Source organism: Nasonia vitripennis, chromosome 1, assembly GCF_009193385.2.
Source record: "Nasonia vitripennis strain AsymCx chromosome 1, Nvit_psr_1.1, whole genome shotgun sequence".
NCBI lineage: Eukaryota > Metazoa > Arthropoda > Insecta > Hymenoptera > Pteromalidae > Nasonia > Nasonia vitripennis.
Window position 1 is genome coordinate 16,624,737 of NC_045757.1, and position 27,920 is coordinate 16,652,656.

Sequence of the window (27,920 nt, forward strand, 5' to 3'; positions counted from 1 at the left end):
GGGATTATTTTCCATTGGCGACTCCATAAGAAAATAGTATAGCAAAAACAAATGAAAAATGCCAGCTTGAAATTAAAACTGAAAAGAAAACGTTAGAATGCTAACAACGGTAAAACGAACCTCGAAGGAAAAAACACAAAAATATAAAAAAGTGATCGGATTTAAAAGAGAAACAAGCGAAAAAATTCCGCTCACGGCCATATGCGAAAAGCACGGTGCGCATGTATAGAGATAAGGTCCCAGAGAAAGAGCGAGAGCGTCAGGAACACAGCGTAACTGCCTCGTGTTCTAGTGACCCGGAATAAAGAGCGCGAGCTACAAAGGAGAAGCAGATAAACGCGTGTCGACAGAGGGTGGGAAAATAAAAGCGAAGCTTCATTTTGCAAAGAAAAAAAAAACGAGCTCTCCAGTATCTGATTCCATTGCAGCGAGAAGAAAAAGACAAGCATCTGTGCGGTTTCATAAGCCGACACTTGGGGAGCCGCGAATATATCGCCGCAAATATGCACAGTTTGATGCTCCAGTGGCGCGCACGAATTATGTGAGCGTAAAGCGTGATGCATCGCGATTGCGTAGTAATATGCGCAGAAAAGTTCGCGGATTCGCGGGCTGGCGATATTTCGCGGTATGCGGCTGTACCACATGATGGCGAAACAAGCTTTCGGAGTATGCGAAGCTTATATAAGCCAGCACTCAGGCGAGCTGGTGTAATGAGAATTCCTCGCGTTGACGTGTCGATCAGTTGGATGTTACGCTCGCGAATTGTTGGGATTACGAATTCATATTCACGACGAGACAATTGAATTGATGGATTATACAATATCGTGCTTCGGTCTGCAATTGAATAGAGATTGTTCATGCAATATCGTATACGTGTGCTGGGTATACACTTGCTTATGCTTCTTGAATCTTTTGTTACAAAAAAAGGTGATATTGGAAAAATTGGTACAAATTGATAATAATTTTTAGGTGAGTTTCAAAATTCTGAAGGCCACAAAATTTGTATACATTTTATGCAAGGAGAAAGTGACGCAAACAGAAAGTGTTCGGGAATTTTTCGGAAGTGTAGCAACAGAAGAAGGATGGGGCCGTAAATTTTGAGTATCCAACTTTTTAATAAGATTCCGTTGCATCGCCAACTAGTGTGCGCACTCAATATTTCTTTTATATTCTTATTAAGACGTTTAAAAAATAATTTTTTCCGCGAGCCAATATTAAATAAAAGCCCGTGTGTATAAACATTTTTATAGTTCTCAAGAGCGAAGACACTTTCCGCATTATTTTTTACGATGCCACTCGGTGGAGTATAAAAATGAAAACGGAAGAGAAACAAAAGAGATAAAAAGAGCCAAGATAAAGCTATATATGCAAACAGTATGAAAGAAAAAAATCGACGGAAAAATATTTAATTAAAATAGAAGTGCTGCAGTATAAGTAGCTTTGCGCTGTCGATATTGCATTCCGTTTCTGCGTTCACTAATTAGAATGCCGATTTCGGGGCTTCAATATTTTTACTGTTTTCTTGGTTATCAAGCTTACAATGGTCTAGTTTTCATTTCATGATAATAAATTATTAATTCGCAATTAACCTCCGTTTTCTCCTAAAACCGCATACTGTCTGAGTAGAAATAAAAAATGATGATAGATAAAATCAAAGGTCTAGACAAAACCCATGGGAAATTCCCGAAAGAGAATCCAACTTATAAAATATTAATTTCCATATGGATGTATGAAAAGGATCTAGAATAATGGCTCAAAGTAAATCCGGAAGCCCCCTGTTATGGCGTAAAAAATTCATATGCAAAATAGAAAGAAATTTTGGTCCCGCACTTTTATTACGTAAATCGCAGATCGAGCAAGCTTAATATAGGTCAAAAAATTATGGAAAAATAATATTAAGAAAGTAAAGTAGACTTGTAATGCCAGAGAGATACAATGAGAAATTGCGCTATCCGTATCAGATGCTATTCCAAGAAGCAAACGAAAGGATGAATAAATTAAAATCACAATGCGATGCAAGATGAAGCAGGCGTCTCGCGTAGATGCATACTTATCAGACCAGAATGAGATTCGTGCCGCGTTATGTGTGGTAGCCCGCGGCGGCTGGTACAAGATGAGCCGAGAGTCGAGCTCGCGCGAGATATGTCACTGCACACTTTGTTTCGCCAGCATTTCAATTTAACAGCCGTAAAGCAGTTTCGGGAACGAGCTTTATCGTGAAACTCTTTCGCGCGCGCGCGATTCGCCGAGCAAAGAAGCGAAAGGAAAAAAAAACGATGTGGAAGAAATCGGAGAACGAGCGCGGTTCTCTCGCGTGGCTGCACAGGCGAAGGTATAAAACGACTGAAAATAAAGAAAAGGAAAAAGACAAATAGGAGAAGGGCGAGAACAGGCGCGTGAACCGAGCAAAGGGTCGTGATAGAGAGAAAAGAGAAAAGTAAAGATATCGCATCTCGTGCCGACTCGTGACACGGTACCGTCCCGGTGCTGATTACTACCTGATACCCACGCCACTGACTTCTTCGCCTTTTCTCACACATATTTTTTGTACCTTTTTCACGGCAGATTCTTTTATAACTTCTTTTATCTTCTCGCTAATTGCTGCTTTAGCTTATTGTGCACGTACCTGCGCGTTTATAGGCGAGCAATCTTCTTATCCATCTTGGTTGATCCTCAACGCATTTAATGTGACATGTTGATGTATTTTGAGAAAACAGTAAAGAGAGAGATGTAGGAAAATATTTTGCAAATAACATTACTTTAGAGCATCATGAAAGTTCCCGCGCTGTCAATGCAATTGCAACATAAACGATGCAGCCTGAAATGCATTTTGAAAAAAAAACATGGTCGAATAAAATAAATAAGTTCATTAAATTACTCGTGGGTATAATAGTGGGTAAATAAAACCATTTGCAGTATTCACATTTTTTTATGTTAGTACCATTTATTGAATATTTTTTCCTTAACTTCCTGTAATCAATTATGAAGTCTTTCGACGCATGGTGAATTCACTTAAATACGTATATTTGTAGCTTCAAACTTCACGTTCTTCATCGTATTTCACAATGTTAATTTTTTTGTTAATTTTTCACAAACGCTACATAGAAATAGAATCATTAATAGTACCTACATCATATCACGTGATAATAAAAACAATGTACAGTTTAGGATGATTACAATGGCGTTAAAATAATTGTTTATTGTACATTTTAATGAAGTCGATATTTTTAAAAGATGATTTTCCTTATATAATTTTGGCTTTTCTTTTTAGTGCATTCTCGGCATTAAATAAGCGATGTGGCATACATTTTGTGTTTGACATTTGCAAAGAGAAAGTAGTATTTTAGTAAGACAAATTTGAATAGTCATTACGATGTATCTTTCAATTTAAAATATAATATTAAAAACTTTTAATAAATGCATACAAGATATTGATGCTTTAGTATGCTTATAATCATCAGTATTATATTATTTTATAATCTAACTGAAATGATATTAAGTATTAACTAAACTAAAAGTAAGGCATTAAAATAAAATAGCTGTTGATTTATCAGTTCTACATTAATAGTAAAACACTATTTTGTAATAAATAAAATTATATTATCAAATATTATTCTCATTATGCAGGATGCCATGTAATGTAATACCAAATTCTCTCTGTGCTTGTGACCATATGCTTATTTATAACACATATATACCCTTACTTTATCGATTCATTTAGCTTTCATATTTACACAGAAACAATAATACACTCTTTGCCGTTATTATTTTCTGTTATCATTAATGTTATCATTAATTGAGGTATATACCTTAAAGTGAATTAAACACCGATTAATTGTCACTTTTGTATATTTTCTCTGTCTTCTCCTTTACTTTATAAAGAAAAATGTATTACTCACCGATAAATTTATATCCTAATAATATTCACGAATGAATTCTATCGATATCTTTGAATCATATTCATTAAGTGAGTAAAGAAGGTTTTTTAACCTACAGTGTGTTGATATACTGTACTCACTTGAACAAATTATTACAATATAAGCAATCGATAAAATCAGCCATCAATTACATCAAACATAAGTATGCATTTGAGTTTACGTTTAGTTTTATCCCAAAGTATCTTTAACAGACATATGTCTTCTGATTAATTAAAAATACTCAAATTATATCGCAAAATAATTTAGATCCAAAGAAAAACTTAACCTCCAAGCAACTATCGTCCCAATCACGATACCCCGTCGCATATCAAAAACGAGTTGCGGTAAATTTTATGAAAAAGCACTTTGCGACAACGGTGCATACCAGGCTCAACCGCGTCTAATTACTTTGGCGATCAAATTTAGCCAGTATCGCCACTATATGCTTTTAATTGGGAGAGAGAAAGAGAAAATTGTTTCACGCTGAAACTGGACGCACACGCGGTCGCGTCACTGACCATGATCGAGAAAAAATCGAGTTTTTCAAAAGAGCTTTAACGTAGCTAGTATTCACAAGTTTGAGCTAGGTCGCTTGTAGCTGCTGAGTTTTTTGCTTGCTCTCATCTATTTCAGCCTTTTCGTCCGATCGCAAATGCGGCGAGTCCAGTAGTCTGATGATTGCACGATAAAAAGAAATTACTGTACATACGTTCTATACTTTTGATGGATTTTTATTGGAATAAATAATATCGTTTATATAATTTTCAATTTTACGTACGATTTGTGGAATGAGAAACTTGCAATTTTTCAAGCATCAGATTTTACTGAAACATTTTCAAGATGAATTTTTAAAAAATTTCTTCTGACGAGTCAAATTTAAAATTTAAAGGGAGTGAACATTTCATAACTCTGCGCGGTCAATAAAACTGAAAAGTTTCATAACTGTGTTATAGCTTCTTACCATATACTAAAGATTAAAACATTAATTCAGTTGTAACAGCTTGTCAGATGCATTTCGACGTTCAATTTTGTCTGTTATGCGTATTTAACTTTAAATGATACGAGACATTTATATTTGGCACTTGCATAAATATTTTAAAAATTCATCTGTTTCAATCTCGTATATAGATGTATGATAAAGAATATTTTATTTCATTTAACTCGCACACTGATTTGAAAAGTAGTTAAAATGCGACACATTGCCTATTCGGATTAATCTCAATTTCAACGATCAGTCATGAAATTTAATACCACTTGTAAAGAAATGAGCTAATAAATATAATTATTTGAAATCACAAATATATGTGAATACAAATTTCCAATATTTCACAAATCAATTTTTAATGACGTATGATGTGAGTAGTTCAAATAATGATGGCAAACGATCGTGTTCTTCTTTTTCCTTTATAGCGTATGCTTCAGATATTTATTAACGTGATTAATTATATGATGCTTATCACGGAATTTTAAATGTACAAGCGACATATTGTGAATTCAGTATAATCAGTCGAGAGAACAGATGCATATTTGCCAATCGCGAAACTGTCAAATAAGTGTGAATTGTGATTGAATGATCAATAAAAGAACAGAAATGGAATAAATCGATGACGAATGAAAAACGTCCTCTCGAGTGTTCGATACGCTATCCTCGTCAAACAAAACGTTTAGTCGGTACAAGATTACAATCAAAGCATTTTCAATAGTCATGGAGTTAATACATATCGATAGATTTGACAGTTAAGATATATGTATGTATATATATATATGTCTTGACGTCCATTAAAAAAATTACGTATTCACAGTCACATTCATTAAAATTATCAACATATGTACAATATATAGAAAATATCATTTCTACCTCGAATACTTGCTTGAATGCAACGAATGCCAGGACTATACCATAATCTTCTTAATCTACACGAGACATACCAACACAACGACATACTTTTAACTTGAACCGAGAAATCTGATCATATCGCCCCTAACGCTCTAATGTGTTCATTACTCGGAAATAAAAAGTATCGACAAAACAGACTATACACGACCGAAGAAAGTAAGCATGGACATATATAAAAAACCGTATAACCCTTATACTTCATTCGAGGATAGTACCTTTAGAATATTCATTCTGCTGAAAACTCGTGATTTCGACCCTCGAGCTTTCGGTATAGCCCGCAAGAGTGCGAGAAAATGAAGAAACAACGCGCGCGCGTGTCGACGTATATATATGTACACGCGTCGGTTCCGCGAACAATTTCACTTCCTGAATTCTCCGCACGTGTGCGCCTACTGAAGCGCGGACGCGGCGTCGAGGTGAAACCGAGATACACAGATAACCAATATATGCGGCAGCTCCACGACAAACCTTCACTCGCAGTGTTCTTTTTTACTTTTTTATGCTTTATTTCTCATCACAGCAGTAGCGAATACGGGCTTCGGAAAGATCCTATATCGCTTCGGGAGAATACTCATAAGCTGCTGGCGCTGCTGCTGCTGCGGTGCTGTCGCCGACGACGGCTGGAGCCATCTTGGCATGAAGAACTGCGGCGAAAAGTCGAGGGCCGCAAGTCGAAGGTCGCAGACGAGCCGCTCACGTGGGATAGAGGCTCGTGAAGCTGGGTATCCTCCAGCTGACGGCCGCCAGCAGAGAGACGAGAAAGTTGCTCGCCAAAATTGCCGGACTCAGGTTCCGTCGGTCGCCCCCGTGCATCGCCGCGGGCTTCTCCTCCTCTGCAAAACGAAATTACAAACTCAGCTCGTCGCAGAGGCTTCGAGTGTCGGGGAACATGCTCGGGGTTGGGGGCGAGGGGAAAGGTGTACTATATAAGAGTAGCCGACTGGTGGTCGAACGTTGGCATCGTCATACCGAGAGAAAAGTCCGCGGTCCTGCGCCCGACGACAGCCGGTACCTCCGTGTGGATGATATTTTCGGGACGTATGCTGGGCTTTACCAAGTGCGGCATATGTGAAGGATCGAGGGAACTTCGCTCGGACGTACGTATCATTTCGCGGCGGGATAACTTTTTGCGCGTAATTTATCCGGTCTTGAGCGAATTGGCTCGCTTCCGCTATTTCTAATTTCGACGAATCGATAAAAAGCTTAAATATTTCCAGGATATCCGCCAGTCGGAAAGCTTTTGGCGCGCGTCGATACGTATCTCGCATTACAAGGCAAAATTAGCAGCTCCATTGAGCAACGCATTTGCATTGTTCCCCTGAAGAACGAAAAAGCGCAGATAGCTCTCCATTTCACCGGGGGAAAAGCCTCAGCTGTCAACGAGGCGAGCACATACCTGCCCATTAGGCAGTACAAGCAAATTCGACACGAACAAAGTAGGTTGTTAAAAATTGCAGAGAGTACACGCGAGCACGAAAAATAGCATCGAGGTAGGGCCAGCGACGAAAACGTAAAACAGCAGAGACAGCGAGAGCGAGATCCAGATAATGTACATCAGCGAGTTCCATTTTCAGCCGAGAACCGCATGCAGCGACGGCCCGCTTTGACCAATGAGGTTTACACGCACTACTCCCGGAGTCCAGTCACGAGCATTGCTCCCGTGGTAGCTTTTTTTATTTCTAGTTTTTCCTTTCTCCAGCGACCCACACGTAGCGCTCGGTATGCCTTATATATTACAGGGTCGATAATGTCAACGGAGGCGCACCAGCGTGCAGCAGCGCGCGAGCTTTTAATTGGATTTTCCGATTTCATGAGCACGGAACTCAGCAGCGGGGATTTAATTCAGCGTACTTTTTACGTATAAGCTCGCGCTGGGCGTATACTTTCTTACCGTGTGAGCCCCTTTTTAGTTCTCCGACGTATTAGGGCGTCATAGTTCGTTACTCGCCGTACACGATCCGCTGGTTGTAACGCTAATCAAGCCGGAGGTTTTTCTCCAAGGTAAACAAGCTCGCGCGTGGAAATGTTTATTTAGGTCACCTGTATAACCGGTGATATTTTTACTTCGGCTACTTCGTATTAAATATTAATTCTACTTTGTTTGTCGCGATGACAAGCGGGATCGAGGATCCGTTGGGCTTTGTTATGAGTTATAAAATGAAAAATCGGTTTCACCCCACTGTTGCAGATATTATAATATCGATATCTGTCCGCACGGATGTCAAAACATTAGACTTTAAATATTAATTATTAGCAATTTCGGTAATTCGATCGTGCTATATCGACAGTTTTGGAAATTAAATGCGTGCTGAATGCTGTCCATCTATTACATGAATATATCGGTAATTTTGATAATTATTTCGAAATGAACATAATTTTGCCCTTTACGAATATACTAATTAACATCGTATTGGACATTTCAAAATTTTGCTCGACTAATTAGTTTCCACGTATAGCAGTATCACAATTTGCTGCTAATGAAGACCGTGTTCATATACTTGCGTAAAGCATTGTCAAGCCGAGTCGTTTAACTTTTGTCATTTTCCTAATAAGAAAGAGGCGGAAAATTAATGGGCACACCATTGCGCGGTCAGGTCAATATATCCCCTTGGCTTCTCGGAAGGCACACGCGTATAGGTGTACACAGAAAGCATCAATAACGAAATTAAACATTCACCTTCGAGCACGTGCACCATGACGTAGGCCTCCTTGGCATTGCTGGGTGCGCACGTGTAATTGCCCCCGTGACTGAGCTGCGTCTTCTCGACCTCGAGTACCGAGCCGGCCTTGGTCAGCTCGACCCTGACGCCAGGCTCGGAGTCGTAATTAATCATGCGTGCGTTGCGATACCAGAACACGTAGAGCGGCGCCTCCGTAGCCGACATCAGCTGGCACTCGAGGCGCAAATTTGATCCCTGCTTAACGTGAAGATCCGGGGCTCCAGGTATCACCGAGTAGGCCTCGGTCACGCTCAGCCGCACGAAGTACTGCTGGACCGGGTGCGATGCCACCTGTGGGCAAAAGCCAGATCTGTATAGACGCTGTGTGTTGGCTTGGAGCAGCGGGGACCGATGATAGTGTCGTTTGTCTTCATTGCTATTGGTGCGAGCTGGCTCGCTTGCCACTCGACTACTATATATACCGGCGTCGCTACTGCGGGTCAGAAGGTGTCGAGGTGATAAAGTGCAGGGATGCCCGAACGCGACGGCGATTTGCTGACTGAATTCGGTATGCGAGAAGGAAGTGGATGCGATGGGCCGATAAGGGGGGTGCTTATGAGGAGTTTGATTCACACGCGATGAGAAATTCATGCGAGCGGTCAGCAGGTATTACAGAGGGGTCGAGAGAGAGAGAGAGAGAGAGAGAGAGAGGCGTCAAATTGATACCCTTGAAAGTTTCGAAGCGATGAGAGAGCTCATTTTTAATTAAAATTCGCGGGTAACTTGTATCGGTACTGATTATCGTGAAAACATTTACTCCGGTCGCTAATGGCACTAATTACCGAATCAATAATTGCCAAGCATAAGTTAAATTGCGCGCGTCTGACCAATTTCGTACCGTTCTACTGGACGATAAAACCGAACGACATTCGAAGCTTACTTTAATTTAGAGTAGAGAATAAAAGAAAGATTAAATAAATATACCTGGCACTCGTAGAGGCCCGCGTCTTCGCAGGTGACTTTTTGAATCAGAAGAGACCATTCGTTGTTCACGTGCTTGACCATGAAACGCTTGTCCACTGAGTGAGTATTTTGTCCGACCGTTAACAATTGTCTGTCCTTACGTCGTACCCACGTAACCTGCAACAAACGAAAGAAGAAGGGAAGAAATGTAGTTCTACTTTGAAACTCCTTCAAAAGTCGCGTAGCACTGTGGTGACTACTATGGCTACGTATACACATCGCTTCGATGCAATTCGCCAACTTCAACTTTCGGTCTCGATAAAACTTGAGATTACGTCGATCGGATTTTTCAGTGAAAGCATATACTTTGCGTAAATATATGTATCGATTCGACGATAATTTATATCGCTAGAACATCTTGTACATGCAAATAAGATGGTTAATTATTTCTGTCAAATAATCCAATCTCTTTCTATTCATAATGCACAGTCGTGTGAGTGACTGTTTCCGACACCGTTCGTTCATTTCGCTGTTGCAAGCGATAAATTTATGCGTCAAGCATTATCGGAAAATTCGAGGAATCGCCTAATATACAATTGCGCAACGCGATTCGTATGCCCGCGCTAAAAATAGACAGCACATAGAGAGTAATGAAAAAGTAGCAAGCAATCGTACATTTCCGTGCGGCTTTTTCATCAAGCGCGAGCGCGAATATTGTTTTATCGCTTTGTCAGCTTAACCGTGTACAACCGCGACCGACGCAATGGCGCTGAATCGATAATATTGCTCTCGCACGCGATGTCAGCTAAACCCGCTTGCGCGGCAGTGAGATAGAGACGCGAGGCTGGTATATATACATATATAGATAGCAGCGCGAGGGGCTTCAAAAATATACAGGCGGAACTCCGCTCGTTATTAATTTAGTTTACGCGCGTTCTGCCAGACAGATGAGGCAGGAACAGCAGTGGAGAGCGAGAGAGCAGATAAATGCACGATGTACACTGCTCTGCCTCTACTGCGCGGACAAATTTTGATGGAAGCTCGGATCGTATCGTTGCACACGCCAGAGAGTTTGAGCTTCGAGTTTGGATACAGATGTGTTTATCAACATCACTTTGCCAATTAAAGGATCAAATTTTTCGTGTACTCGCGTGGGATGACGAAAAATTGATGAAAAGCTATTTAGCTTTTTGCGCTCAGTTTCATCACGTGGTCTATTTAATTGTGAAATCTACTGTGATATAATACAACAAATCAAATTCCAACTTTAAGGCTTAACGTCATATATCTGGCCATCATTTTTCGAAGAGCGCGCGAAGCATCGTAACCTCGTAAAAAAGAAAAAAAAACAAACTACCGGACGAAGCGCAAGTTTGCGCCATAATTTGCCGGCTCTACTTAAGACTTGGAGAACTCGTGAAGTAGCGCGAGTGAAGACGTCTCCATCGCGTAGCATAGCTAAATAAGAAGAGGTAGGCGAGAGGATGAGATAAAGGGCGCGGCTGAAGCAAGAGCTGGAGGTGCGGAGAGACGCGGCGTCGAATCCAATATGGCAAGACACGTGTGTGTACTTAGGCCATGGGATTCTGCCGGTCGAAAGTTAGCAGGGATAAGTCTAGGCCACACCGCACTGACGTAGTTTACCTTAATCAGCAGAAAGTTGCACGCGTTAGAATTCGTCTTGCTCGTACTGGCATCGAACATTGGGTCGACGAGTAAATTTCTGGGAGATGAAACCTCGGAAGTTCATACAATAAGGCTAGGATTTCAGTTCAAGCTCGCTCTCTGAATGAATCCAACAAGTGCTCGTAAATACACGATGGCATTCGACAAACAAAGGAGTGTTGTGTATGGGGGAGGGGATAGCTTGGAGCTTTCCTCGATTGGACTTCTTCATATATCGTGTTCGTTGTATTATACAATGGCTGTAAGATCGAATGGATCGCAGTTTCTGGGACGTAATCACGTATGCTGAGGGTTTGACCCTATAGATACATAAACAGCTAGAACCTCTGTCGGTGCTTGATTGCCGCGACAGCCTAATTAAATTTAAATTAGCCGCAGTGTTCGGGTCGATGGCTGTGCAAGCGGACGCGAGTCTTCCGGCGATTCAAACAAACCCGTCTAGATTCGGCAACGGAGGTCTTTGATTCCGTCAAAGTTGCTTCAGCTGTCTCAACAGAAGTTCTGCATAAACTGAACGCCTGTTTTATTAACAAATGAAACAACGGCTCTATATGTTATAGAATTGAATTAATGGATTAAATCGACCGAGAAAAGATTTAGATCGAGTAGTTACGTTATTGCACAGTTCTGAGTGATAAGATTTAATGTCGGATCACATCATCAAATCACACGAAGAAATCCCAAAATAAAAGCACTTTCTGCGTCCAAATAACTCAACGAAGAAATTTGCTCGAATATACACTCGCGCTCATTTCAAATTCCACTGCGAATTTTAATGATATCGAGTACTGAAATTAGATAACTATATGGAGAAGAGCATGTCTATGGCTTCAGGGCGGGTAAGGAGCCGAGAAGGAAGTTAATTGGGAAAGGTGGATTCCAGCAGCAGTAGCAGCGGTATAGCAGCAGTTCCCTCTCCTCCTCCCTCTCGCTGTCTTGTTCTTAATCTCTAGAATGAGAATTGCCGCGCGCGCGGAGTAGGTATCATGGTACGCGTGCACGTAGCCCGCGCTCACCTCGCTATCTCATGAAAATCTTAACAAACCGCCGCGAGCGCATTCAACGCGGTGCTTCAGCACGCATTGCTTGCGGGAAGCTCGGGGGCCTCTTCCTCCTCAGCGGCACCTTATCCTTTCTCTCTTTCTTCCTCACTCGCTAATCTGTCTTTTATCTGGCAAGCCGCGTGTCTGACCCGCTTGGCTTTTTATAAAAAGTCTCGCGACTCCTGCCTCATTCGATCCGCTAGACGGAAGATCCGACGACGACGACGACGACGACGACGACAGCATCTTTTGTGTCGGACAAGGAAGACGAGAGAGAAAGAGAGAAAGCTGCAGGTACTTTGCCTCGTGATGAAGGGAACGGAGTATAATTGAATTATCGGACTTGAGCTGCGATTATGCAGTGCAAAAGGGTGCCGTAACAGTGTATATAGCTGAATGTGCAAAAAGGGGAGCGGGACAGAGATTTACGTGGATTAACTCGCCTTATATTGAACGACGTAGAAGAATTCATTCTCTTCTTACACACTTCGCGCAAGTTTATGATAGGGGCATTGGAATTCTTGGCACACGATGTCGAGAATTTGATGCTTTCGTCCAATTTATTTATACTTTAAGGGAATTCCTTTCACAAACGCGATTCAAGCGCATTTAGCATGTCGGCGAGTAGGTCAAAAATGATCTCGTCGTCGAGCGCCAAAAGAATCCAAACTTTTTCGCTCCCTCTTACGAGCCGAGAAATTCGCCTTGCATCTCAAAAAAGTATCGTCATAACTCGCCAGAGAATCGGAACAACTGTGGGCCTCCGGCTGGATTTTAGTTATGCCGAAAGCATCCCTGCAGCGCATCTCCTCTCTTACTCTTCGTCAGTTCGGCCGCGTATAGCTTCCATGCACTACTACTCGGCCGACCCTCTCTCTCTCTCTCTCTTTCTCGCTCACGTACGTGTGCACACTTACCCACGTACATACGAGCAGAGAGAGAGAGAGAGAGAGAGAGAGAGAGAGAGAGAGAGAGAGAGAGAGAGAGAGAGAGAGAGGAGTACAAGTGAGAGAGTCAACTCGGACGAAGTCATCTTTTATTCATGCGCGTCCTCCTCGCACACACGGCAAAGCGCTGCTGCTGCTGCTGCTGCAGCGATGCACCGGTGGTATGTGCTTCTTGACATACACAGGGATTTCCAAGTAAGTGCCTTTGCTTTTACTAACTTATATCGCGCCTTGTTGGTGTGCTCCAGGCGAGCGCGCGAGCCTCGCAAGTGGAAAAGGACAAAGGGGCCACGGTGCAAGCGGTATAAAGTTTGCGAGGTATGCAAAAAATCTCCGACATGCTGAAACGAACGAACGAACGAAGCGCGCATACCACCCTTTTTTTACTGGCAGAGCTTGTCCGATGCGCTGCAGCTTTCTGTTTCGTCGCGTGGATAAAAAAGGTAAGAAAGGCTCATGCTTTGTTGATTTCGATATCCGAATAGTTTAATCGGTGCGCGATAACAAAGCACTTGGTGGTTCGAATGCTCCGCGTTTTTCAAGATCTTGCTATTCCTTCTCTTTTCACGGCGTGACGATTGCCGTGGTAATTCCAGAGAAATCTTCTCGGAATTTTCCTTTCGAAAGAATAATACAGCAGAGCTCTATATCTGTTTCCGCAAACTCCGCTAAGGACGGGGAAAAGGATCTTACAAGGACCTTCAAGAATTTACTTTACGGCATTAGCTAGCGACTTCATTCTCCCGAGTCGCTTTTCTTACTTTCTCCCCCATCGGTCGGGGGCGCCGCAGGAACGTTGCAGTAGCAAAATAACATAAGTCCCTCTCCGGGTGTTTGTAATGACATTAAATATACTAACGCGGCTTGCGCGCGCTCTCTCTTCCCCCTCTCTACCTCCGTTCTGTACGTAACTTATTTACATACGCTAACGCGCAACTTTTCCCAACGAAATTCCGAACCAGAGTCTCGCAAGTAAAAAAAAAGCAAAAGTGGTTGCGAGCGCGGTAGGGTTGAAAATAATGTTCAGCCCAGTCTTTGCTCGCGCGCTTATTCTGCGTACTCTCTTTTCTTTCGCCGCAGCGGATGAAACCGCGGCCGTATAAGGGAGGGACGCGAAGGCTTGGCTTCGAAATATACAAAAATGAATAACGAAAAAAAGAAAGAGTCGGCGGAAGAAAAGAAAGAAAGAAGGCGCGCGGCGGCTGCGCGACAGAAAAGCCGCTACACGCACGTATAACAAGCAGAAATAGTTAGTACACGGGGGAGAACGGCGAGCGGCGGGGGGTAGTTGCGGCGGCGCGACTCGAGCTTTACAATTTTCAGATCCGGTACCCGAGTCTTATACAGCGGTAAGTGCCTAAGTTACGAGAGCCTGTTGAGAAACACCTGCACTCTCGAGATGAAAGTTCCGAAATAAAAAGCTAGAAACGAGCGCACCATACGAATAAGCCGACGACTGTTCTCTCGCTTTCTTCTGTGTGTGTGTGTGTGCGCGCGCGCGCGTCTGTGTCAGTGGCTTTTAAAATGCCCGAAGCGTGCCGGACTTGCACGTGTCGGAGAGAGGGCCTCCGCGCGCGAACAAAGATGGCCAGTGCATAGGAAACTCGGTAGATTTTTGTCGATACGCGCGGAGTAAGCTAAGCCAAGCAAGGCGTGTACCTATGAAATATTCTTTCGGAGTAAGTAGATTACTGGTTATTCATACCTCTTTTACGTCGATAGAGAGAGGGAAGACCGATGGGATTCGCGCGAGTCCTGAATGAGAGGAAGAGCGCGCGCGAGAAAAAAGTGGAAAATGAGAAACCTTCTTGCGCCCTCCTTTGCGTAAATAACGAGATTTCCTTGGGCATCACCGCCGCCGCCGCCGCCGCCGCTATATAGCGCTGTTCATTTTCTCTCTCGGGACGGACTATTTTATCGATGTAATGCCCAAGATGAAGCGCGCAATCGCTCGAGACGCGCCCCAGACGAACGTCGAGCCTTTTTTTGCACTTGTTTTTTCTTCGCTTGGTATTTAACAGTCGGCGATTTCTTATGCATTGTGCCTCGGGCAAGAATAATTGGAAAGTCGATACGCCGGCGCCCGTTAAACACTCCAGCAAGATGGTGTATCGTATTTTAAGAAAAATAATATTGGGAGTTATGACGTGCTGATGCCGTTGCTGCGTAGCGTACGGTTACAAGTACTGGGTAATAGCAGTCGACTCGGTTTTAATCAGAAATGCTCGAGATTCCTCGCCTCTTTTAGATTTTCTTTGTAATGAATTTCATTGTTCAAAGTGTTGCAGATGTTAAAGGGGAGTACAGCTAAAACTTTACGTTCGAAGAAAAGCTAGTGATTTTTTTTTTTACATGGCATTTGGAACTCGAAAGTTCATCGCCTCATCTACGCAAGCCTTCCACGTTGCCCTATCTTGTGTCAACCCCACCCAAGATGCACCTCTCCGATCGACATCCACCCGTCCTATTTCTACTAGATCCGCTTTTACGTTGTCCTCCCATCTACGTCTAGGTCTACCTAGAGGTCGCGTTACCATCGGCCTGCCCTTCATGACACGCGCTGCCGTACGGTCGTCTCCCATTCTCGCTACGTGCCCTGCCCATTCCAATCTGCGCGATTTTATTATTCTGTTAATATTTGGTGACGCGTACAGATTGTGTAACTCATCATTGTGTAGTCTCCTCCATTCCCCGGTTTCCTCATATTTCTTCGGCTCGTATATTTTTCGCAAGACTTTATTTTCAAATACCCTAAAACGGTTGTCCGCCTGCTTAGTGAGAGCCCACGTTTCGCACCCGTACAGAACCACCGGCAGTATTATTGTCCTGTATATTCTTATTTTAACGTTTTTAGACAACAGCCTCGACTTAAGTAAATTACTCGCGGCGTAGAAGCAAGCATTACCCGAATGGAGCCTCTTATTTATTTCGACATTAATCTCGTTTCTATCATTTATGGTCGTACCCAGATACCTGAATTCGCTAACCTTTTCAAAAGTAAAATTCCCAACTCTGAGATCTCCCTCCCCTCTGCAGATACCTAGCTTATCCACAATCATGTACTTTGTTTTTGATTCACTCACTTCTAACCCTGTATACTCCACCGCTTTTATGAGGATTTCCGCGTTTCTTGCTACCGTTTCCCTACAATCCCCCAGTATATCCAAATCATCTGCGTAGCCTAGTATCTGCGTTGTTCCATTAAGCGTTGCGCCCATCTGGCTAACCTGCATTTTTCTAACGGCATACTCTAACGTTAAGTTGAACAGCACCGTAGAGAGCCCATCCCCTTGTTTTAAACCATCGCGTACCATGAAGGGTTCTGATACATTACCGCCTACTCGGACCTTTCCCGTGCTTCCGTTCAGACATATTTGAATTAATCTCACGAGTTTTTTCGGTACACCGAGAAGTACTAGAATTTGATACATTGTGCTTCGCTTAATAGAGTCGTACGCTTTTTTAAAATCTATAAATAGTTGGTGTATGGTTTCGCAAAATGCCCACATTTTCTCTAACAACTGTCTTATGATAAACATTTGATCACTCGTCGATCTGTTGCGCCGAAATCCGCACTGGTAATCTCCTACTATATCTTCCGCGAATGGAGTGAGTCTAGCTTGTATTACGTTTGACAGAACTTTGTAGCACGTTGCTAAAAGTGAAATACCCCTATAGTTATTGCAGTCTGTCTTATCCCCCTTTTTAAAAATCGGTATAATGATAGATTCCTTCCAATTTTCGGGTATTGTTTCATTTTTCCAGATGGCACATACTAGTTTATAGATTTTGAAAGTGAGCTCGACGCCCCCATATTTGAGCAACTCAGCTGGTATAGAGTCATTTCCCGCGGCTTTGTTGTTTTTTAGTTTTTTAATCGCGGCCTCTACTTCTTGGTAGCTCGGTTCCTCCACGTGGGGTTCAGCAGTGTGAATTTCGTCCCCTAATTCTTCGCTATTTTCGTGCACGTTTAATAATTTATCGAAATAATTTTTCCACAGCGACAGTAATTCGTTGTCATTTGTTACGAGGTCCCCGTTTTCGTCCTTCATCAATTGCGCTCTACTCCTAAAACCCTTTCTGATGGCGTTAATCCCTCTGTACATTTCGCGGGGGTTATTTTCCTTACTGTTAGTTTCTATTCTCCTAATAAGATTCTTTTGATACTCCCGCTTCTTATTTCTGTAGATCGCGCTCGTCTGTTTCCTTACGTTATAATACTCTTCTACGGTCCTATCGCTTCTATTTTGTAAGCTATATAATTTAGCCTTTTTGCGCCTTTCAAACCAGAGTTCGCACTCTTCGTCAATCCATGGTTTGCTCTTTGGCTTTTTCTTTTTACCCAGTACTTTGTTCGCTGCCTCTTTTACCGTTTTTTCGATGTCCCCCCATAAGCTATTCGGTTCGTCATTCCCCTCCGGCGATGTGTTTGCTTCTTCAAGTGCCTGAAACCTGTTATTAATTTCTATCTGGTACCTAATTCGCTTTGTTCTATCTCGTAGTTTCTCAATATCGAAGCTTTCTACCTTGTTTGCTCGCTTACTATTTTGATTCGCTACTAGTCTAGCTCTTAATTTGGCTACTACTAGGAAGTGGTCCGAGTCGCTATCTGCCCCTCTGTAAGCCCTTACGTCAAGAACATTAGTATGACGTCTTTTTTCAATGAGGAAATGATCAATTTGGTTCTGTGTGGCCCCGTCCGGCGATGTCCACGTTGCCTTGTGTATGTTCTTGTGCTTAAAACACGTAGTTTTGATTATAAGATCTTTTGCCGCCGCGAAATTTATGACCCTAATACCGTTATCATTGCTGGCTTCGTGCAGGCTTTCCTTACCTATAGTAGGCCTAAACATTGCCTCCCTACCTATTTTAGCATTGAAATCGCCTAATACTATTCTTGTGTCGTAAGACGCGAACTGGTCGATTACCTGCTCTAAAGTTTCGTAATAGAGATCCTTAGCTTCTTCTTCTTTGTCCTCTGAAGGACAATGTACATTAATAAATACATATCTATACCATTCACCTTCGATAATGATGTACGAGAGCCTATCATTGACGGATTTGAAACTTTTAACCGAATGTACGATGCTTTTGCTTACGAGAAATCCGGTGCCTAGAGATCCCCCACTCCCGGCCCCATACAGGTACGTGAAGTTACCCGATGCTAGTACTCCGCCATCTGGCCACCGCGATTCCTGTATTGCTACCAAATCTAGATTGTACCTATCAGCTTCCTTTACGAGTTCTTTAAACGCACCTGCTCTGTATAGACTGCGAACATTCCAAGTTCCGACCCTTAAGTCCCTTTTGGTTCGGATTTGAACCGCATCCTAACGCCCCCCTTCGCTGGCATCGTTACCGCGTAAGACCAGGTGACGAATCATTCTACACATCCCCTTTCGGGGCAGTTGTCATCGCTCCCGCATCCTCCTCGGCAGCAGGATTTTGACCCATTTCGAGAATGAAACCGTAGTGTGTCTGACGACGAATTGACACTGTCCTCGTCAAAGTCGGAAAGCTCTCATACTTAGTTCTAGAGAGGTATGGGGGTTATCACCTCTAGAACGGTGGACTCACCTGCGATCGGAACAGGATCCGAAGCGCGCGGGTTTAACATAACATCATGGCTCAAAAAAATCATGCTGAACCCCACGTGGAGGAACCGAGCTACCAAGAAGTAGAGGCCGCGATTAAAAAACTAAAAAACAACAAAGCCGCGGGAAATGACTCTATACCAGCTGAGTTGCTCAAATATGGGGGCGTCGAGCTCACTTTCAAAATCTATAAACTAGTATGTGCCATCTGGAAAAATGAAACAATACCCGAAAATTGGAAGGAATCTATCATTATACCGATTTTTAAAAAGGGGGATAAGACAGACTGCAATAACTATAGGGGTATTTCACTTTTAGCAACGTGCTACAAAGTTCTGTCAAACGTAATACAAGCTAGACTCACTCCATTCGCGGAAGATATAGTAGGAGATTACCAGTGCGGATTTCGGCGCAACAGATCGACGAGTGATCAAATGTTTATCATAAGACAGTTGTTAGAGAAAATGTGGGCATTTTGCGAAACCATACACCAACTATTTATAGATTTTAAAAAAGCGTACGACTCTATTAAGCGAAGCACAATGTATCAAATTCTAGTACTTCTCGGTGTACCGAAAAAACTCGTGAGATTAATTTAAATATGTCTGAACGGAAGCACGGGAAAGGTCCGAGTAGGCGGTAATGTATCAGAACCCTTCATGGTACGCGATGGTTTAAAACAAGGGGATGGGCTCTCTACGGTGCTGTTCAACTTAACGTTAGAGTATGCCGTTAGAAAAATGCAGGTTAGCCAGATGGGCGCAACGCTTAATGGAACAACGCAGATACTAGGCTACGCAGATGATTTGGATATACTGGGGGATTGTAGGGAAACGGTAGCAAGAAACGCGGAAATCCTCATAAAAGCGGTGGAGTATACAGGGTTAGAAGTGAGTGAATCAAAAACAAAGTACATGATTGTGGATAAGCTAGGTATCTGCAGAGGGGAGGGAGATCTCAGAGTTGGGAATTTTACTTTTGAAAAGGTTAGCGAATTCAGGTATCTGGGTACGACCATAAATGATAGAAACGAGATTAATGTCGAAATAAATAAGAGGCTCCATTCGGGTAATGCTTGCTTCTACGCCGTGAGTAATTTACTTAAGTCGAGGCTGTTGTCTAAAAACGTTAAAATAAGAATATACAGGACAATAATACTGCCGGTGGTTCTGTACGGGTGCGAAACGTGGGCTCTCACTAAGCAGGCGGACAACCGTTTTAGGGTATTTGAAAATAAAGTCTTGCGAAAAATATACGGTCCGAAGAAATATGAGGAAACCGGGGAATGGAGGAGACTACACAATGATGAGTTACACAATCTGTACGCGTCACCAAATATTAACAGAATAATAAAATCGCGCAGATTGGAATAGGCAGGGCACGTAGCGAGAATGGGAGACAACCGTACGGCAGCGCGTGTCATGAAGGGCAGGCCGATGGTAACGCGACCTCTAGGTAGACCTAGACGTAGATGGGAGGACAACGTAAAAGCGGATCTAGTAGAAATAGGACGGGTGGATGTCGATCGGAGTGGTGCATCTTGGGTGGGGTTGACACAAGATAGGGCAGCGTGGAAGGCCTGCGTAGATGAGGCGATGAACTTTCGAGTTCCAAATGCCATGTAAAAAAAAAGAGTGATGAAAGAGATAGATTGAGAGAAGTGTTTTTGTTGTTGTGGTGCTTGCGTAGTGTTTCTAGATGAATGCGTTCGACAGTGTGACCTCATTACACCCACGCCTGTTCCTATCGGCTGTCCGCGGCTGCTTATTCAATTTATTCGCAGCTAACCTCTTTCTCAGGGGCTGTTCCTCTATCCGCAACCTAAGGACGCGCTGTGTAGTGGTGATAGGCACCCACCCTTCCGATCTGGACGACAACGCCCAAGACCCGCTTAGGGTAGCGGCATTATAACAGGAAAAGCTAGTGATAGAGAATTTAATATCGCATACTGATGGTTGAACGCGTTATGTTCATTTTTTAATTAAAAATATCCTTGCGCTGCGGCTTTTTCTTTTTGCATGTAGGGCATATCGTGATCAGCGATCACACTTACATAAGGTTTCATGCCGAACATTTTTTGGTTTCTCGTAAGAATTATAGCCAGGAGTATGATTCTAGGTTTTTGTCAAATTAATTCAACTAAAACGAGTCTCTCACACTTGCAAAGAAAAACCGTAAATGAAGAATCGTAGAATGTCTGACGACGAACGATCATTAATACAACGCCGAAAGGGACGACTAACATTAAGTAATTAAATTACTGAAGCGGTAGTAATCGAATTAAAAACACCGGTTGCTAAACTCGAAGACGGTGGCATAAATAGATAAAATGACCACTGAAATAATATAACTTGATTAAAATTTCGCAGATCCGTTTTTGGAGAGTATAAATAAATCCCCAAAACAGAGGCAAGAATAGCGTAGGGCTTGTTTATGCTTATAGTCATCCATCATGTACTACTCGACTTCAGAATCATTGCTCATTGGCGACGTCTGATTGATAAATAAATCCATAATAAATCCTCTTTAAAGTATAATGTTGTATACGTTTTCAAGCTACCGCTTGGCTGAAGCAGCAGAGTGACGATTACAAAAAAAAAACACCTCGAAAATCGAATGATATCGCAGCATTGCAAATCAATCTGCATAAAAAACGCCGAGTAGGCCGCGGTGCAGAGCCAGGCAGGGCGCACAGCTTTCCCGGCTGTGACTCTGTGTTAAAGAACCTGCAAATTAACGTGAATATTCATTCTTTCATTGGAATATTTAGATCGCCGAACAAACATTCCGCCAAGCTTGCAACAAAAATGATTGCGCGGCGAAACGAGCGAGAGACAGTGGCGCTTCCCCCTCTCCCTCCCTCACTGGTTTACAATTGCGTTAAATGCGAAATTTTGCAAACTACCCAGCAACGCATTGGTTAAACTATACGTACGTACGCACGCGTACACGTGAAACTAACGATCGGAAATCCAGGTGCGAGAGAGACGGGCTGTACGTACATGTATATGTACGCCTCTATACCTATACGTTCATACGTACGTCGCCGCGCGCGGGGCGCATAAAATATTCAGAAATATTCCGCAGCCGTTCGTCGATTTCACACACCGCAACGTCTATATAGGGTCTAGACTTGGGAGCGCGTGAAGGCGTCGTGGGAAAATATATGAGATGGTATTTGAAATGCGCGAATCAATTGAAGACCGCGCAGAGATGGAGAGGTGAAGTGAGTGAATGTGAGGGCAAGCTCGATTGTGTGTGCCAAATAAAATTTCAGATTCTATTTTCGCGGCCCGTCTTCGTCAGGCTGTCTGCGTGGGTCCCGAGAAATATGTTAGTTGTATACGCGTGTCTGCAGGTCTGTGCGTGTGAGGATGTCATCGAATGTCTGGCTTCATCTTTTGTCAGGCAATCAACATAAATCTTGAAATTTTCCGGCCGCCTATACCCACGACTGGTGTACATCGCTGTAAGAACCTGCAGCGGTCTATGCCCTCTACGACGCGACGGCTCTTTTTTCTTCTCTCCTCCCTTTGTTGTTGTCGCAAGAAATGTACACATGGCCTCTGTCGCCCCATGCAGAACATACTTATTTTATGAGCTGCGATGGGCTGAAGTTATTTCAGTCACTGGGAGATAATAACACTAGAATTTTTCTGCTTTAATTTTTAAGGATGTTCTATGCCTTCAGCCGGCGGGGTGAGGAACGGGGCGTTCTCTCGCGCCGGCTCCCCTCTCACCGCGCACCTTCTCGCGCAGCCTACAAGCTTAGCGTTTTATTCACGTTACGCTTAATTTCTTAGAGATTCGTGCGACAACGCAATCTGAAATTTCGCGTAGATCTTCTTAAGATTATGCCGAGTATGGTCGATAGTTTTTTATTTCATTCTCTTCAAACTTTGAACTCGAATATTATGGAAATATGCTCGGTAACGAATATCGGGATAACATGGATCGTTTCGTATACACTAGACGAATGCAAGATGATTCAATAATTTTATTTCTATAACGCATAATAACATATAACTTGACATATAGGTACTCGTGGTTTCTGGAAATATGAATTTACATTGACGATCCACAATAGAATTACATAGTTGAACTGATTTTGATTGTTCAAGATTCATGCTGATTTCGAAAGCATTCATTTGACGAATTGTACATCTTGAATAATATCAAAGTTACATCTGGATTACGGGTATTAAAATAGCTGCTTTAGAATTCGGATATATTTGTAACGGGAATCGAGGTATATTCGTTTCAGTTCTGCTGTTATTTGTATGACCATAACAATAGAGGCTCAAAAGCGGTCGAACTTATGTAGATGAAGTTGAAGTTTGCACCGTTGCATATGCAACGAATTCGTAAATTCGGAGGTCGTTCCAAATTCAATTGTAAACGCATAGAATGTGAAAAATAGCATTGGAAAACATGATTGCAACATAAAAAACTATAGAACAACCCTCAAATCAACAATAAATAGGGGTTGGAATACTTCAAGACCATTAGCCCATGCCATTTCAGCATTATTGTTGAATAAAATGTTCATTAATGTAAGTCACTGGATTTTTAAGACAAATTATTGTATTAATAACTAATTTACACTCCCTTAATAAATTTCGTCAAGATCCGGGGTGAGGAACCCTTTCAAAATGGCGGCCGAAAGTCTGTTGCGTATGTCATTTCGGCTTATACGTGTCAAATTTTTATTAATGTGAGTCACTGGAATTTTATGACGGATTATTGTTTTAATTGAGAATATTCACCCCAGAAAAAAATTTCGTTAAGATCCGAGATAAGGAACCCTTTCAAAATGGCGGCCAAAAACCGTTGCTTATATTATCGATTAAAACAATAATCCGTCATAAAATTCCAGTGACTTACATTAATAAAAATTTGACACGTCATATAAGCCGAAATGACATACGCAACGGACTTTTGGCCGCCATTTTGAAAGGCTTCCTCACCTCGGATATTAATGAAATTTGTTTTGAGAATGTCTGATATATATTTAAACAAAAATCTGTCATAAAAATCCAGTGACTCACATTAATAAACATTTTATTCGACAATAACGCTGAAATGGCATGGGCTTGAAGTATTCCAACCCCTATTTATTGTTGATTTGAGGGTTGTTCCATAGTTTTTTATGTTGCAATCATGTTTGATGCAATTCAATGCTATTTTTCACATTCAAGGCGTTTACAATTGAATTTGGAACGACTTCCGAATTTACGAATTCGTTGCATATGCAACGGTACAAACTTCAACTTCATTTATGTAGGCAATATCTTTATAAAACAATACCTTTAATATTCAACTCCTATAATTATTACTCTAGGTTTAAAATAAACTCACGAATACTTTCACCGAAGACTGGATTCGCGTCAATTTTCCAATTTTAATGTCCTGACTGTGCACTGCATAAGTAAATAGAATTATTGGACTGAAATATTCAGAAATATAGATATCGAAATAGTTCACTGCATACTGCCGATAGTCATGATTTATAATACCTTACTAATACCCGAACGACTTAGTAGTGTTGATATTAAAACATAAATCGTGCACGAGAGTCATACACAACGCGTGCACGATTTTTTATCTTTTCCACGTTAAAGCTAGATCGAAAAAGCCATTCAAAGCTCTTGCTAAATGCCAAAAGGCCAAATCGAACTATCACCGTGTAAAGTGGCGAATTACCGCTCTCCTGTATGACAGAGCGTACGGGCGAGATGAGAAAGCAGCGAACGAGCGAAATGAATAACGAGCAACGAATGCCCGGGAAATTCCAATGTTGGACGCACAGTGCAGGTATTACGTATGAATTTTCGAAAAACAAGGTAGCTATACCGAACCGCCACCGACAGCAGCGAGAAAATATCGAACCTACTATAACCCAACTGCGTACACGTCTCTCGTTATTGTGGTGAATTAGCCCCTCTTCTCCACTATGTATAATGCATGCCAGTGAAGTACGCGCGCTAATTACACCTCACTGATTCCATTGGTATTTGATGAGGCGGGATTTTCCAACGCGTGTTCGATTGCAGATTGAAGCAACTAGTTTCCCATAGACCGGAGTTCAATGCTTTCAAATGATCGCTTTAGAAAATTCTACGTGATCAGTGTATCGATATCAAGGAGATGTCAAGAGACTGTTACGGATGTTACAATGTATTTATTTCGTTTACAAAATTTTATTTTTCGTTAAGAATACAGATATTTTATTCTTACGTGTATGGAAATCAAAATTAACTGTTGAATCGTTACGAAAATGTTCAATCGTTATTTTTACATCTAATTAAAAAAAATCAATCATTCATATCTTCTTCTCTTAATAAAAGTGATGGTCGGATGTTTTGAAGCCATTAATGGAGATTTGTGTTGAGAAATACGTGCACGAGCACGGCTTTATATTTTAAGCATTTTGCTATTAAGGGAAAAACCCCACACCCAGGTAATGCAATAAACCTTTCGCCCGCTGACCGTTTGGAGATGCGCCGTCCCCGGTCCGCGGATTAGGATGTGTCCAGATGTGCAATAAAATGCTTCCGGAACTTTTTTTTATGTGCAGGCGAAATATGCATCTAAGCTGCAGTCCTCTGCGTGTTCAGCCCTCTGTGGACTGTAGTCCTCAGTTCAGACCTCTTACTCTCGAGTCTGCTCTGCGCCAACATTTTTCCTACAAATTGTATTCTTTTTGCTATAATAAATACTGATATTTTTACTCTAAAATCGATTGAGTTTATTTTGAAATTTTCTCACCTACCAAGAGCAGAGTAGGCGTCAAATCACCTTAAACGAGCTTAGGCAACGCACCGTTCCCAAAGAAAAGATAAAAAAAAGCTGAAAATGCAGCGCGAGTTATCCAGGAATCAGACAAGAGGAGAAAAAAACGAGGCTGTAAAGAAAATAAATGACAGCGCGAGATCGAGCCGGGGGAAGTGACAGTTGGCCAGCAGGGCACAGTGCGAGCGAGAAGCCAGGAGAAAACGAATGCGGAACCAGATAAAAGATGTGAAAAATAACAAAAGGGACAACGAGGGCGTGGAAGAGATAAATAAAGAGCGGCAGCGTGCGTGAGAGGTAGACGCGGGGCGTCGACGAGAGTAAGAGAGAGAGAGAGAGAGAGAGAGAGAGAGAGGGCGCAGAGAATGGGTGACAGAGGCAGCCGCAGTAGCAGCCGCGGAGGGAAAAGGAAGCGGAAATTAAATGAGAATCACGTACGAATGCGTGCGAATCGGCCGGAAATGAAAATTGGATGGCGAGCCCCCCTTCTCGCCGGGCGGGCAAACGAGAAATAGAGATATGCGCCGCAGAGGACCGAGGGGGGAAAGCCAACGCAAGAGAGTGGCTAAGAGATTTTGAGATAATATGGCTCGGGACAGCTGAAAAGCGGGAAAAGAGAGTGCGCGCAAAGAAGAGGTGAGTCCGTGCAGATAAGGCTGCGCTGAGAAATGAAAGAGAGAATTGGAGAAAGTGAGGCTCTGAGTACGAGCGAACGCGCCTGAATGCATTATAACGGAGAAATTAAGATATTAAGGGCTGAAAAAGTCCCGAGTTGAGAGGAGAAGGGGGAGGGCGTCGTGTATTAGGAGAGTAGGGTGAGAGAAATTCAAGTGACCCGAGAGCGACACCATTGTTTTTGGCGATGACTTTGTTTTGCGGAATGAATAATAAATGCAATTTCCCATTAAGTGGGGCGATAAATTTCGTCACCCCCGCGCTTTGGCCGATACGTACGAATCTCACTATGGCAGCTATTCCGCGCGAAATGGGAGTGCATTTAAATGGCGTCTTATCAGCTCAGACGCGCGGTATAGACGCAGCTGAAGTTGAAGTGAATTTATCGTCCGCCGCACGCGCGTTCGGATTTATTTTTTTTCAGTACGATGAATCAACGCCCGACCACACTCGACCCTTTCTACTGGCGACGGTATCAAGCGCGCGGTTATAAGCGCGCGTCAGATCGAAACCCGGATACTTGCCAACGCCCGATATCGCCTCTGCAGAAAGAAACCAGCGGGAAAATATGTCGCTCTCCCTTCAGAAACATTTCTCAACACTCGCGCAGTGCTCCTTCGGACTCTTCAATTCTCACAGAGCTCACGTCCAAGGCGCCCTCGCAATTAGGAGCCGCAGCAGTAGTAGTAGTTCCCAGCATCGCTTCATCACTGCTCATGTTCCCTCGCTTCCTCTTTGTGCTTTCTCGAGCAGCACAGGACGCAGGGAGCACCTTGGCCACGCCGCAATTCGTCATCAGGAGGTAGCGGCACACACACTGCTAGGGTCGCAGCAAAGTTAGCGTACTTGAACGAGGTTAAGTCGAGGAGAGGAAGCGCTCGAGTTCTCGGCCTCGCACTAGCTGCTATGCCACTGCTGGGTGTGTGTATGTGTGCGAGTGTATATGTATCGCTGCAAGAGGTGAAGGAGTAGTAAGGCACGTGCGCGGCTGCGATTTGTTTGCGTTTCTGCTGGCGCTTTCGCTGTACCCAGCAGAGCTCTCTCTGCCTTATAGCTCGTGAGTCGAAAGCTCGGGGAAGCTTGCAATGCGCACGAAACACTCGTAAATTCGTATCGGTTTTCCTTTGAGCGCATCTATTGCACGAACGGAAAGAATACTCTCCCGGCTTTATTGCTGCTTTGTCTAGCTGCAGCAAGACCGAATTGGACAAATGACGCTGCAGCCGCTTTAGTGGATTGCGCGCGCGCGCGAGAATGTGTGACTTTTTGTCCTACTGCGGAGCGGCAGCTTGCGTTTGCGCGTTGTGTACGTTCATGCTGTCATTTGAATACGGCAATTTTTACCGGAGCGCTGCGCGCGACGAAAAATTCTCAAAGCTTGTTTCGATCTAACCGGCTATATACCATTGCGATTTTATCAACGCGCTCGCTAATGTATTTTCAAACTCATGTTTATCCAATAGGTCGAATTTCCATTCTGAATAATGCCGCACGGAATAAGGGTGCATATAAATAGCGTTTTTCCGACTAAAGAGATTAACTGCGCCGATGGAGCAGACAACACACCGTTTTGATCCTCGCTCACTGATCTGGGTCAAGTATATGGAAATGATTCGCGTGTGTGTGTGTCGGAATCCGACGTGTCGTGTCTCGAGAAGAAGAATAATTAATAGTCCGAAATCGAATTTCACTTACAAGTGTGATAAGAAGGCATCGCTTGTGATTCAGATACCAGCGCCGCCACAT

At 42.8% G+C, this 27,920-nt stretch overlaps 1 protein-coding gene across 8 annotated transcripts in view; it reads right to left on the minus strand.

The window, feature by feature from the left end:
* Positions 1-2,918: 2,918 nt before the first annotated feature.
* The window catches only part of LOC100116615 (neural cell adhesion molecule 2), a 108,205-nt gene continuing 83,203 nt past the window's right edge, over positions 2,919-27,920 (minus strand). For all 8 annotated transcript variants that reach the window (XM_031923877.2, XM_031923891.2, XM_031923889.2 and 5 more), the window contains 3 exons: positions 9,459-9,614; positions 8,492-8,825; positions 2,919-6,647 (listed from right to left, as the gene is read on the minus strand). In XM_031923877.2, the coding sequence (XP_031779737.1) occupies positions 6,508-6,647; positions 8,492-8,825; positions 9,459-9,614 (630 nt within the window). In that variant the 3' untranslated portion in view covers positions 2,919-6,507. The remainder of the gene's footprint in view (positions 6,648-8,491; positions 8,826-9,458; positions 9,615-27,920) is intronic.